The sequence below is a fragment of the Vidua chalybeata genome, chromosome 1, assembly GCF_026979565.1.
Source record: "Vidua chalybeata isolate OUT-0048 chromosome 1, bVidCha1 merged haplotype, whole genome shotgun sequence".
In the NCBI taxonomy this organism is placed as follows: Eukaryota; Metazoa; Chordata; class Aves; order Passeriformes; family Viduidae; genus Vidua; species Vidua chalybeata.
In genome coordinates, this window is record NC_071530.1 from 146329324 (window position 1) to 146344364 (window position 15041).

General features: G+C 37.7%; 1 protein-coding gene across 2 annotated transcripts in view; it reads left to right on the forward strand.

Moving 5' to 3' along the window:
- KHDRBS3 (KH RNA binding domain containing, signal transduction associated 3) overlaps nt 1-15041 on the forward strand; it is an 89368-nt gene that overhangs the window by 32796 nt on the left and 41531 nt on the right. For both annotated transcript variants that reach the window (XR_008433190.1, XM_053954586.1), the window contains exons 3-5: nt 4786-4902; nt 7006-7152; nt 13444-13583. Coding sequence is in view for 1 of the 2 variants with exons in the window: in XM_053954586.1 (XP_053810561.1) it covers nt 4786-4902; nt 7006-7152; nt 13444-13583 (404 nt within the window). In the remaining variant the exon portion in view is untranslated. The remainder of the gene's footprint in view (nt 1-4785; nt 4903-7005; nt 7153-13443; nt 13584-15041) is intronic.

Below are 15041 nucleotides of genomic sequence, written 5' to 3' on the forward strand. Positions count from 1 at the left end.
ATGAATAAATGTTTAAAGACTCACTACTATGTTACATGAAGGAGAGTAGTTTGTGGTGTAACATTGATGCTTGAAGCACTTACCTTTCTATAAAAACTATATTTCTGAGACGAATAGGAAAAACCTTGAAGTTCGCCTTGTTTCAGGTCATTCTGAGGGAAAGTGCTCTGAATCTTAAATTAGCTTTTTATTTTTTTCTAGTGACCCTGTCACAGAGAAATCATTGCAGAAAACTAATATGTCAAGAAAGCTTTATATGGCTTTAATAACAATGGAGTGCTTAAAGCTTTACAGGAAAGCACTTGGTCAAGCATTTATACTTTCACTAAGTGTTTTAAGCTGGATGAACCATTCTTAGCATACTTGCCTTGGTTGGGGATAAACAAGGATTACTTTTTCTATTATAAACCCTTTCCTGTAATATATACGTTTAAAAATGCTATAGCACTGGCATTAGATTTTTTTCTTTTGCTTAAAATTCATATAGTATATCAAATAGTTCTGAAAATAATATCATGTTCTCTGAATGTTCTTTGTAACTGTGTTTCTCCTGAAATGTTTTCAGGGAATAGTTTCAAGCAGTGGTGTGGTAAGGAAACAAATCTCTAGACAGCTGTTCAACTCACGTTTTGATTTGGTGATTCTGAAGAAATGGGTGCTACTGTGATGCCCATAATCTCCGTTGTGCGGTAACTGAAAAAAATGCTTCTTAAAATGAGGATTTATGAACAGCTAAGAAAGGAGACAATTTTGAAGCAAAAACCTTATAATATTTTTTTTTAGTTGCTTCTGTTGTGAAAGATGTTTTATATTTAAGATGTATTTTAAATTGGAGATTTGTTACAGCCTTTATGATAGTCTGTAAAAGGGAAACACGTACACTCTTTCAGTACAGTTAACCAGTATTTGGCAGCTAATGGACACCATGGTCAAAAGAAAAATCCTGTGCCCCAGGAATTTGAGGAAGGGCTGTTGCACTGCATGGTGTATCTTTACCCACAAAGTAAACTAGAGTTACCAGGAGGATGTCCTTTCAGTGATCTCAGATTTTAGGAATAAGAACACCTCTCAAATCTTCCATCCTTTTGTTCAAACTAATGTTTGTAATAATGATATTTTGTTCAGAGGGTACAATTTATCAACAGCAGAATATTATTTGGTTAGAAGTGTAGGTGGGGTGCTAATTTTTCCCATTTTATCTAATTGTTTCCTCCCAGGTCTGTTAATCTGAGTTTTGATACTGTTTTTGCAAAGACGTCTGTAATTTTGCTTGTGATACCATATTTACCAAATCCTTCAGAGCTGGTCTAGAAGCAAATTTGAGCTGGGAACTTTATCTCTTCTTTTATATGCCATTGTCCATTGTTTACTAGTACTCATCTAATACATTATAAGCTGTCTTAGTGCAGACACAATTCCTGACTTGACAAACGTGATCCAGTGTAGAGTGACATTTGTGGTTGACTCTTAAGAGTTCATCTCTCCTGTAGAACTGAAAACTTCACCAGCTTGCATTGGAATAGAGTGTGACTGCTCTAATACAGTGTTAAGCTGAAGTTGGTGAAGGTAAGGACAATTTTGGTAATTACAACAGTTTAGAGGTGATTGTGCTGTTTGGGAGGGGCAAGTAAAGAGGGTAGTCTGGCATGTCTGATTCTAATCCAGCACTAGTGAACATGACTGGTCTGAGCCAGGCAGAGCTGCTCAGATGTCTGTATCTAATTCAGAGATAGTTTATAACCTTTGAGTTCAATAACAAATGTGAATTTATTCTTTGTTCATGTGCTCTTGGGGCAAATAAACCCTAAATGTGGAACATGGGAAGCACCCATGCAACTTGTATGTGAGAAATCTTGTGTAAGAGCTAACCTGGATCTGCCAGGCTTACTTGCTTCTGTAACACCAGCAGATAAACAGGATTTGTTAATTTTGTAAGTAAAATTTCTTTTACTGTGTGCTGGATTTGTACCTTTAGGTTTGAGTCATTCTATTATTTGATTGAAAGCAGTGTATAAGTAATAATAGTAACTTAGTGACTGATACTTTGCGTATTTCTGTATCTATGAAATATCTCAAAATAAACCTTTGATCAGATGTTTCCAATTTGATGTAAAAGGGAGATAAACCAATAGTTTGAACAAAATTCAGTAGCTGTTCAAAGTAAATAATCTGTTTTCTACTGAAAGTATTCCTTCAATATCATAAATGGGTTTTGTTTATGGAATAATCAACTGAAATGTTCCAAAGCCTTTCAGTTTTATGTGGGAGCAAAAATGCTTTGTGAGTGCGTTTCAAGCCATATTTTACTAACCTTTGTTTGTGCTTTTAAGCTATACCTGGAAGTATTGTGCTTTTAAATCAGCAGAATTTCAGACTTGCAACACAAGTTTCTAATGCTTCAGACTTGTCAAATCAAATATTTGGCACCTCGGTGCACAGAAAAGAATAGTTCAGTGGATCTCAGGATACAGAGAATACATTTTCATGTTCATTAAATGTGTCTAGAACATGTCATCTGTGCAGTCCTTGTATAGCTTCTGTAGTGTCTGACTTTGGCACTAGAGATTTCATGGTTTTTAAAAGATGACAACTTTTGGAGGTATTAAAGTTTGGTACATAAATTTTTAGATTTACACAACATTAAACTACTTGGTTTTAACTGAAAGAATATAGCTGCAGTAAAGAGTAAGTGTTTCTTTTTGTTCCCAGTAGCTTAAAAGGCTGTTATAAGTAGACATAAGTAATCTTAAGTAATGCTTGAAAAACTGAGGTGGTGTTCCTCTACATGAAAGCTTTACTTTGAGCTGAACTATGAGCTTCCTTAAAGGAAACTCTTGATAAGGAACAATTGGCATCTCAAGGTTCAAATTTGTTACAAATTGTTTCAATTTGTTTGCTTTCCGTAGTTATATCTGCAGAAACAATAAAATCAGAAGTCCAAGTTAAAAGGAATCTCTAGAGAACATCTGTGCCTTCAGATGTTCAGCCTTCTGTTGAAATAAGGATTGTAAATTAAATTGCACATGACCCCATCAGTGGCCTTGAGTCCTGAATATTCTCAGCAAGGGAAATTTCTGCCTGTATCTGTTCCATCTTTCTGATTAGTATTTTTGACTGTATCTTAGGATCCATATGAAGAAAATGGACAACTCTAATAAAAAAAAGGAAATTCCATGAGAATTTTTTGATGTGACCTGATAATTTCAGAAAATACTGGTTCAGGCAGGGCCTTAAATTTAATAAGCTCTGTGGACTTTAGTAGTCTATAAGCCATTTTTCTCAATAGTATTGTCAGGTCTACATTGGGAATTGAATTTGCAACTAGTAAGGGGAATAAACTTATATTTCCATATTTACTTGACCTTTAATGCTTGTTCTCCTTTTTGTCTAAACCTGAAAGAAATGAGCTGTAGACTTTCTGCATTGTAGGGTGAGTGCAGCTGGGCCTTTGTTCCATCAGCACTTCTGGTGTAGCAACAAGAGATTTGGGACTGCCATTGCCCCATTGTTAGGTCCTTTCAAGTAACTCCAGGTGAGCAGGGAGATCAGTGCAGTCCATCTTGGCTCTTCAGTGACACGGTTGTAGAGGGACAAGCAAAGAACTTAGGAACTGTTTCAAAAATATGAGGCCATAAGGCTTAAGCTCATTTGCTATTCAGCATCACTATATTTTATTTCTGCCTAAAACTATCTTTTTGACATGATTGTGTCACTTCAGTTGTTGAGTACCTCAGTCTTCTTATCTGTTGTAACCAGTTTTCCAGCATTGTTTATTAGGGCAAAGGGGGAACAATACCTTTTTTTAAGCTTCCTTTTCTGGTTGGAGCATCTAGAGAAGCCCTTTCTGTTGCTCTGTGTCCTTTGCCAGATTCATTTTCAGCTGTGCTTGGGCCTTGCTCACCCCAGCTCTACACAACCAGACTTCATCTCTATACTCTTCCCAGGTCACCTGTCTTAACTTCCCACTGTCTGTGTATTTGTTTCTTGCCCTTTAGTTTGACCAGCCTGTCCCTGCTCAGCCCTGTGGGTCTCTTGCCTTCCTTGCCTGAATTCTTGCTGCTGGGAATCACTAACTCTTGTGTCCAATAGAAGACTTCCTTAAAGATCTGCCAGCTCTGTTCTACTCTCTCATCCCTGAGGGCAGTCTCTCAGGGGCTCCCAATGACTAGCTCCCTAAGGAGCTGGAAGTCTGCTTTCCTAAAATTCATGAGAGCAGCTTTACTCCTTACCTGATCCACATCCAATGCATGATTGCTGCCTCTAATCCTGATGTCCCATTGAGCTTGTTTGCCTTGGTGACCAACAGATCCTGTAATGCCTCCCCACTGGTAGGTCTGTCTGTTACCTGGGTCAGGAAATTGTCCCACGTGCATTCCAGGAGTCTCCAGGATTGCCTGCAGCTCACCTTGCTGCTTTTCCAGCAGATGTTGGGGTGGTTGGAGTCCCTCAGCAGGACAAAAACCTTGGGCACAATGCCTTCTGTTAGCTGGAGCAAGAGGGCTTTGTCAACAGGCTCCTTTTGATCTGGCAGCCTGGTGGTGGACACCAAGTTATCCTTGAGTTAGATACTTCTGTGTTGCTGGAGCCACTGACATTCTATTAATTGTACTATGTGATTGTACTTAATATTTTTTAATTTACAATCTAATCATTTACATCTATGACCAGAAACTGTTTCAGCAAAATAACCCTTTTAATTTACTCATTACTCATTAATTTACAATTAAAAATCCAATGAGATTTATGTGTTGTTTTTTGGTGTTCTTTTTTTTTTTTTTTTTACAGTTCAACTTTGTGGGAAAACTTTTGGGTCCACGTGGTAATTCTCTAAAGCGTTTACAGGAAGAAACACTGACAAAAATGTCTATTTTGGGAAAAGGTTCTATGAGGGACAAGACAAAGGTAAGGCCTGCGTATGCCAATGGAGTTTTGATACTTACCTTAAATTTCTGAGGAGAGGGGAACAAACCTTGTAACGAAAATTGTAACAAATAAAAAGCATAGGAGATCCTAATATTTATTATTGGTTAATGTCTCTCTTTGGCCAGTCAAGCCAAGAATGCATATGCAGTGGGCAAACCAAGCCAATAGATGTCAAGTAATGGAAGTGAGAGAATTTTATGGGAGCTAAACTGCTGTCAAAGAGGGATACTGGAATGGGAACAAATTGTGGCTTTTGTGTTGATGTTCATGGGAAATGAGAAAAAAACCTGAAATGCTTTGTGTTCCCAAGGTTGTGAGTTGTAGCCAGTGAGCGAGTGTACTCATTTTCATTTGTATGCTGTTGTAAGAGTTTTAGTGTGTAGTGTTTTGATAGAACCACAGAATATCCTGAGCTAGAAGGTACCCACATGGATCATCAAAGTCCAACTTCTGGCCTTGCAAGTAATGGAGAAAGTAATGGAAGCATTGCCAAGTCATGTTACATAACTAAAATAAAATACAATAATAAAGTGAGCTTAGCAAAAAAAGCACAGAGTGACCTTAAAAGTTTGGTTATGGGAATGATCTTAAAAAAGCTTGTGTTGAAATTCTGTATGTTTTGTTGAAGGTGCTGATTGCAATGCTCTTTTACCAGGTCCTATGCAGAAAATGGTGACTCTTCTCTTGCTTATTGCTTTTATCAACTAACTTGATTGATAAACACAGAAAGGAAGTTTCTTAGCACTCTGTTTTCTGCACAAACTAACTGCACAGTGGTTTTTTTTTTTTTTTTTCCTCTGTAGGAGAAAAGGATAAGGAATGTGTGGTGCAAGTATATACTAAAAAAGAGTATATGGGGAACTCAACTAGCTTCCAGTGCTAGTGGCTCATATGTTTTGAGTAACTATGCCTAAAATATTTAACTGTGAAGCAGTTCCTATTAAAACTAAATATTTGAGTTGTGACATTTATATTAGCTTACTTTCTATTTTTGTGATCTCTTACTTTTATTGACAAAATAATGATTTTACTGACAGAGTCTAATCCTGAGTGACCTCTTAATATTCTTGGCCTTAATATTCTTGGTCTGGGTGTTCTGACAGCAATCTAGACTCTTCTTTTTTTTTCTGTTTTAAGCATCTTCATAGTTAAACACAAATCTTGTTGATAAGAGCGCTATTCATGAGGAGCAGAAACGGATTGTCACATATAAACCTCAACCCATAATTAGGGGTGTGCAGGGGAGATTCCAGCTATCATTGCAACTTACAATTTTAGTTATCTCAAAGGTGAAGTGCTGACCTGGTGCTTGCCAAATACGGGAAGCTGCAGGGGAGTGTTAATTTTTTAGACAACAGAACTGCTAATTATTTGATATAATGTTATCTGGTAAAGCAATGAAATTATTTTTAATGCTGGTTTCATCCTTTTGGATCAGTCAAGTGCACATGGGTGAGGGGCAGCCTGAAAAAAGCAAGTGCTGCCCTTTTGGTCTGTGAATATTTTGCATGTGAATGTCAGTATTTGAGAACTGAGCTCTGCTTTACTCCATTGAACTCAGCTTTGCAGTCATTGAAGTGGGTTGGGTGAAGGAAGATGAAAGAAATAAACTTGCTACTGAAATAGCTAGTGAACACTTTTTGCTAATGTTCTCTTCCCTCATTTCATATGCTGTTAGCTTTATGTCCAAATAGCACAGTTCTGTGAAGGATGCCACACATTGGATAAAGACTTCAGTGAGAACAGCATAGTAATACTGAGATTGAAATAATATTGGTAAAAGAAGCTTGCTCTTGTGGAATATTAGATCAAACCTGTTTCTGTAGACTTTACTTTCAAGAAAAGACTGTCTTCTTCAGGAAACTGGTGCACCTGGGAAGACTCTTGGAAGCATTCCTCCTTGTATTACAATTTCTGTATGTGAGCAGAGGTTGTTGGCTCTTACTTCATGTTAGTTTTTTGGTTGCAGACATCTGAACATGAGTGAACAGTGTCTGCAAATTGCTCTGGAGAAACTTCAACACTTGCATTACAATGTTTCAAACAAGAGTGTGTAAAACCAATCTTTTTCTTATCTCCTAGGAGGAAGAGTTGAGAAAAAGTGGAGAGGCAAAATATTTCCACCTAAATGATGACCTACATGTTTTAATTGAAGTGTTTGCTCCACCTGCAGAAGCATATGCCAGAATGGGACATGCATTGGAAGAAATCAAGAAGTTCCTCATCCCTGTTAGTACTTTTTTTTTTTTTTTTTTTTGTGAGCATTCTGGTAGTCTTGCGTGAGAAATACTATCTCTAAAACTGAGTAAGCTGGTCTACCAAAGGAGTCCCTGCCTATTGCAGAGGATTGGAACTAGATAATGTTTAAGGTCCCTTCAACACAAACTGTTTTGTGATTCTGAACAGTGCACAGTATTGGTCAGGTCATGTTGCTTGATTTCCTTTGTGAAAGAAATTATGATGGTCAAATACTTGGCATTTTGATACAGGCAGTTACTGGGTGAATCTGTAACTGTCCACACAAATCTCATGACCTGACCTACAGTGAAAGAGAAACTTAATCTTGTTTAACTAGTCATATGCAAAGTATGGCAGGCTACAAATAATTGTAAAAATCTGTAAAATGTGTGCCTTGCCTGTGTTCTTGGTACATGTGAAGCATCAGTTCTGTTTAAGAACTAATACATTTGGAGCTGTAGTATTTCTCTCACCTGTAATCCTGGTTTAGTGTTGTGTGCTGAGAATCAATACAGGTTTATCTTGTGTCTTTGTCTTTATCACAATACTAGTGATACATGAGCTATACTTGTTTTCTGGTGGATGCTTCAGCTTCCATTGTATGGATGTATAAAATGACATCCTGTTTCCAGTAAAATTTTGTACTCCAGGTTCGGGATATGTCTAGGTAATGGGTTTCTAATGTCTTCTTTAAGAAGATAACTTCATCTGCTCCTCATGTAAGAAGCAACCTTACTTCTTTTCAATCTTAAACTGCTTGAGAAAATCCAGTCTCTCTTAGGAAACTCTGGAGCACCTGAGGTGATGTTTGTGTGAAGTTCACAACTGTTTTAGCTGTTGAGTTTTAGCTCTTCAGTCTTTATTGGTGATCGAAGGAATAGTATAGAAAGCAAAGCCTTCTCAAGGTGCATTGACTTCTGTTTATTTTTACTGCTGAAAATGTTACCCAAGTGTTAGTCTTTGTGTCAAATCTGGGAAGTGGGGGGACATGGCCAAGGAAAGTTTCCTGAGGCATGTGTCTGAGTGACAGCAGCTTGTAAATGTCTGAGTGGAGCCAGAGTGGCCGTACTAGGGACCACTTGGGGTTGTCTCTTGTACAGTTTGTGCTGGTGACTTAACAAGTGCTCCTGTGTGTGTTTTGGGAATTGTAGTTTGTACCAAACCTAGTGCACATCTAAGAAGCCACCCAGTGAGTGGCTGGGCACCAGAACAGGCTCTCTAGAGAAATGGTCACAGCACCAAGCCTGACAGAGGTCAAGAAATGGACAGTACTCTCAGGCACGTGGTGGGATTCTAGAGATGTCTTGTGTAGAGCCAGGATCTGGACTTAAATGATCCCTCTTGGTCCCTTCCAACTCAAGTTATTTTGTGAAACTAAATCTCCAGGTGACTGGAGCTGTGTGCTCCTTGAGTGTTTCTTCTGACCTGTTTTTGTCTGAATGAAGTCAGTTCATGTGCCCCAATACTACATCGTGGTATGAACCAAAGCATGATAAGTGACAGTGGTCAGTAGGTTCAGTAGGAACGTGTCCTGATGTGAAATAACCCTAATGTAGATGCACTTTAGGACAGTTAAAAAGCAAAGATGTCCTGGGTATTATGTTCTCATCTTATAAAAATCAAGCATCACATTGTACATTTGTCTGCAGGTTCCAAATTGCTTTTTTCTTGATGCAAATGAAAAGTGGTGAATGAGCGTACTACTGTTCAGACATCCTCACTGATCAGACAGGGGATACTCCACAGAATATTTGTAGGAATTCTGGGCTGTCATAATGTCAAAGGTTACTCTATTTACACGATTCATGATTTAATGGTGTGGAGAGATAAGGGAGAATTAAGTTCTTGGCTATTTTGGACAGCAAACAGCTGCCTTTTTTAGATAGAAATATGTTTTATTTGATAAATGATTTTTGCACATGCTGGAAGGAAGGTTATGCCTGATCCCCATGCCCCCTTCATCAGAGGTCTTATTTTTCTTCACTGAGCTCGATTTCCCTAATGTTGCTATAAATGAAGTAAGCTTATCAAAACCTGGTCATTAGTGTGTTAAACCAGTAGAATTACAGACTGATAATGAGCAGTTCCACTGACTGGTGGTTATATGCTTTTCCATCTTTATTTTTTGATCATTGCATCTTTATTATACTGAGCTGAACTGATGCTACATAATCTTTCCTGAACTGTGGGATCAAGCCAACACTGTCTTAATTTCCCTTTGGCTTTTCAAATGTAAGTTTATCAGAATTGCTCTAAATGCCTTAATCTCTTTCGCCTGCCCCACCTTGCAGCAGCCAATGAAGGAATAAGGAGCAGCTTTTTCTTCTCTAGAACTGCTGTGTGGTTCACTGCTGCCAAATGCAACTTGATTTTTTTTTTGGGGGGGGGGGGTTTGTGTGTGTTTTTTTTTGTTTGTTTTTTGTTTGTTTGTTTGTTTTTTTTTCTCCAAGGTCTGTTGTGGCTTTCTTAAGGAATTACCTGTTTTATTTCAGGAAAGATGTCCTGCTATGAGTATATATGATTATGATCATAATTTGCATTTTCCTTACAATGTAGGGTCACTCTGACTTCCTATAGTTTTAGATGCTAGATCCAATTTATGAATATGGTTATTGTTCATTTTTCAGATCAGTGCTGAACATAACATCATGTTTGGTGCTAGAATGCAGCATACAGAATATCCTTGTTGTACCTGACTATTGCAAAAATGCCTTAGCCTCTCTTATTGGCTTCATGGGCAAGTATCCTTGCATTGAAATTTAACCACAAGCAGCTGCAGTGGTGTAATTTCATTTAAACTATTGGCATTACTCAACCCAAAAAAATAAAAATTGGTTTTGAGGGTATTTTTGGCTGTGCCTATGTTGCCTTGAGTCTTACCTTTCTTCTGCAATTGGAATTGCAGTTTCTGACTTTAAGTATATTCTTTTACCTTCCTTTAAATTAGCCAGAGTCTTTAGTTCTTCCCTTTATTCTGGCCAGACTCTTTGGTCAGCTCTTGTTTGAGTATTAGATTTACACTAGATTAGAGTAGTACTCAAACTCTTGTTTGAGTATTAGATTGGTGGGTGTTGTCCTTAATACTGGCTACCTCAGAATGACTTCTGTCAGGTCAAAAAGCCAGGTACTTTCAACCTCACAGTTCCCTGGTTGCTGTATTATAGCAGGGTTTCAAGGCCAGCCTGCATGGTGCCCTGAGCATCGTGAGCAGGAAGGTGTCCCTGCCCATGGCTGGAGAGTTGGAATGAAATGGTCTCTTTAAGGCCCTTTCTATCCCCCGCTATTCTGTGATTCTATGGTTATAGCAGTTTTGGCCATTAGAACTTAGTCTGTTTGGCTTAATTTTTGAGTAGTGGCAGTCATTTGTCTTCTGACAAATACAGCACTAATTACCCTTTGCTGTTGGTTCCAGAGTTTCCTGTTTTCCTTGTCTTTAAAGCAAAGTATAGAAATGTCTTTGAGAGAACAATCTGTATCAGTTATATGACAATGTGAGCAGAATTCACAACCTTTTCCTGTAGCTTGTCCTACCTTCTGCATATTTGGTTTGTAAGATGTGGTGATGAAATAGCTTTTAATGGCATCTTGAAGAGCTTGGTGGCCTTTGGAAGCTCTCAAAAACTTTTCTTGAAGTAAGCTGGCAAGTAACTGTAAGGTGTAAAAAGGTGGCTAGAAACCTGATAATTATTGATTGCTCACTGTCAGGATAAAGATCTACTTGAGTGCTTTGCAAAGCTGCAAAGGATTTGTAGAGCCCTGTCCTAACATGATATAAATAAATAGCTTTGCTAATGGTGTGAGTGATAAATTGAAATAAGGTCTTTAAGCTGGAGTTATCCCAAGAAGAGCTGCTGCCAACGTGTTGGTCTCGCTGGATGAAAATCATAGATAAAATTTTAAAGAAGGTTTACTTAGATCATGTAAGTATAGGAATTTGTGGAATGAAAATCTCTTGCATGGATTTTATGTAAATGCACCCTTCATGGCTGGGTAAGACTGCAGTTAGTTAGGGTAGGCAGTTTATTCATAAAATGAGAGTACACCTGTTCAGTTGAAATTCAGCAGCAGAATTCCACTGAAATTCAAGTGCTGCCACTGCCTAAGCTGTTCAGAGGAGGGTTGCAGTCTAAAGGGTTTCCGTATCCATCTTCTAGGTGAGGAAAAGATTGTCTGCTTAATTTGACTTGAAGTGTGCTGTTTCCAGCAGTGAGTATTCATAAATTGACCGTCTGCTACTTTTAATTGAGGAATCCATTTCAGAGTCTAATGGATTAACACTGCAGCTTATCGTGGCTGCCTTGTACTGCCCCTTCACTCGGTATCCTCCTGCTGCCTCTGGCATATGTGATAAGGGCCATGTTTTCTGTTCTGTGCTGTGCACAGTGGAGCCTTCTCTGTGACCTAAGGCTGCTGCTGTGTCTGGTAATGTGCTGCAGGAAAGTGAGAAAGCATCGGGGAGAAAAGAAAAGGGACCCAACACACAGAGTGGCAACCGGAGCACATCTTTGCTAAGGGATTAAATTAATCAAGTATAAAATGATCAAAGGTATTTTTCCAGGGGCCCAGTTATGAAAAAGATGTTCCATGAAGAAATCATAAAGGGCATCTGATACAGGCTGTCAGAACTTTGATACTGTATCTTGGTTCTACAGTTTCTTGGCATCTTGTTCTATACAGGACATAGAATTTTGCATTTGTAGCCAGTTCTGATCCAGCAACAAACAAAAAATACGAAGTGGGTTTCTGTACAGTAGCTGGTCAGAATAGTATTCAGTTTCCTGTTTGTAGTCTACTCCCTTTGATGGATTGGTTATGTATTGGGTCCTGGCCATTTAATAATGGACTCTGTTTCTCAAAGGCTTCAATTATGCCATTTGAAACAATTATTTCAGTCTTTTAGACCTTTTTTGTATTTGCTTCTGCTGCTTAATAGATGGTGATCTCAGGTGGGCAATTGGGAGTTAAATTTCAGAACCTATTTAAAGCAGTTTGGACACAATGCTGTTGTGATGCTTCTTCTTTTAACACCAGTAACTTTCTTCAGCAATGGCATATAAAGGACAACTTTTTTATTTCCATTTATAGAAGTCTAGGAGAAGCAGAATGTTTCAAGGATAATTGAGAGATTTGAATTCATGGAAGTTTTAATCTCTTTTTCAATGCAGGGTTATGTTTCGAAGCCTTTAAGACTGCCTGACAATCTTTTGGTCCCTGTCTAGTGAATAAATGTAATAAACTCAGATTTGCAGTGAGATGCAGATTCTTTGTTTTGTCATTGAATTGTAAAATGGGAAGTGTTAGAGCAAACCTTCCTTCTTGAAATGGGAGGATTTGCAGAAGAGCTGTTGTATCAGAAGTATCCCTTTGTTCGTATGGGAGCACCTATTAATATTTTGATGCTCAATACGGATGCCCCTTGAGTAAAATAGTTATCTTTGATTCACCTTTATGGCTGCATTCTGCTTGGCTCACCTTAAGTGGAGGAGAAATGATGGAAAAATACTTATATCTCAAGAGTTCAGTGCTAGGTCTGTTTTATTCCTGTGTGCTCTGCTTGTTTCAGAGGTTGACTCATGGTCCCTGAAAACTGTGCTTGAGAAGTGCCATATTAATTCCGTGTGTAAAAGCCTGAGCTTTCTTTTTGATAGTCCTTGAGAGTAGAGGATTTGTGCAGACAGAAATAAGCTGTATGTCCTTGGCATTTTTATCATTACATATTATAGAATTTAATTTTTGAGCTCTTCTTATTAGATAACAGTGCATGTGTGTATTGAATGAATTCCTGTGTTTATTCTAGAACTCCTGACTTTAAAAGTGTGGATTCCTAATCTATTCCTTTATTTTCATGTGTTATACTCAACAATGTATTTATTCTCTACACTTCTGCAACTCTCTCCTCTTTTTCCTGTTTTTCACACACAGTCATTCTACAGCTGGAACTACAAACTGGATCTCAGTTCAGAACATGGGATCTTGATTTTTTTTTTTTTTGTGGTTTCCTCTTATCTCTGCAGGACTTTAACATTACCATTTTAATTGGTAAAGCTACATAAAAATATATGCAAAGGGAAAGAACAACATGCCTGAGCAAAAATGACAGTTATTATGTAGAATTCTCTAATAATGTTTGGACTGAATTTTTCCTATCTTATTATGTATATTAAACTTTTTCATTGGAATGTTTAACTTTTTGAGAGGAAACTTCCAGGAGCAGTGTTTGTTGAGAGCAGTAGGTAAACAAAATTTGATTTTTTTCCTCGCTCTCCCTCCCCCTTGTTTTAGGACTACAATGATGAAATCAGACAGGCACAGCTTCAAGAATTAACATATTTAAATGGTGGCTCAGAAACTGCGGAAGTTCCAGTTGTCCGTGGAAAAGCATCGATGCGAGCAAGAGGAGTACCTGTTCCTGCTTTATCCAGGTAGGTGGAATTTCATTGGAATGTATGTATTTCAAGCTTTTTCCTTCAAACACAATTTCTCCCCCAAGTACAGCATGAAGGATTCCCAAAATAAGAGCAAAAGGTCAGGGAAACAACCTACAGTTATTGATGGAAGCTTAGTTCATTTGGACTGAATTAACAATGGACTTGTGGAACTTGGAATGCTGCCTTTGTAAAGAAGCAGTGCACAGCATAGGAGATGTTCAATCCTACTGTGAGTAGCTTGTTTCTAGCCTTGACTTACTCCTTAGGTGCAGTCTGTGCTTGGGCCCTATGGAGTTCACAGCAGTAAATCTCTTACCTCAGTTGATGTGAATTTCAGGCAGTATCTCCAACTTACACAGTTATGCTTTTCTTTTTTATGGTACTACTAAGTTTTCATAGTCATGATGAAATGATACAGAAGTGCTCTGGAGGTAGAATTTGGATTTTCTTGTTTGAGTGACACTTACTTTGTGAAAAGTGGCTTTTGTTTGATTTGGGAGTAGGCAAGGTCTACTGCTTTTGCTGTTTTTCTTTGTCACAGGAGATGTATTATTTTTACTCTAGCATCCCCTATCTTCACCGCAGTACTGAGATGACAGCTGAAACTCCTTCAAGTTCTGAAGAGTGAAAACAAAACCTAAATAAAGTTCATAACTCTCTAGGTTACAGAATACAGGGATTGTGGCTGCAGCACCTAAGTGTGACTGCTAACTGTGGTGATCTTCTGTTTTGTGTGCAGTTCTTGTCAATGCAACTTGAAACTTGCATTTCTGAATGCAAGTTGTAAACTAATTTCTTGTTTCAATGCATTTCTTGTAAACTAATTTCTTAATAATACCCTGAAGCATTTTATCTCAGATGATGAAGCATGTTAGAAGCAGCAGCACTAAGGAAATATTCCATTTATACAGATTTGCTTAGTTACATGTATCCTGAAAATTTTTCAAATGCAATGCAGAGTGAATCTTAATTTAAAGAAATTATTTTTACTGTGGGTTGTGTGCTGGGAGAAAAAAAATTCTCTGTCATCAAATTTTTGTTGTATTTTGTAATATCGTGTAAATATATATATATATATATATTGCTTTTCTTGATTTTCATGTTCTGAGTAGTTAATTATATACCAAGATTCACCCCTTGTTGTTGTAATCAGCCCTACAAGAGTTCTTTCAAATTGGAGACCTCATTTGGTCTTGGAGTTTTTTTTGGTGTGTGTGCTGGTTTTGTTTTTTTTTTTTTTTCCTGTTTGTTTGGTTTTTTTTGAAATATTTTTTTGTTTTTCTAAATAACTGTTTGTAACTTTGATACAGATGCCATCACAGTAATGGTTCTGTTACAGACTCTCAGTATGGATACATTTTCAGTACTATTTAAAGTTTATTTCATTTTCCATATCCTTCAGGTAATATTTTTGGGATACAGAAGCTATTCTTTGGTAATTCCCTATCACCA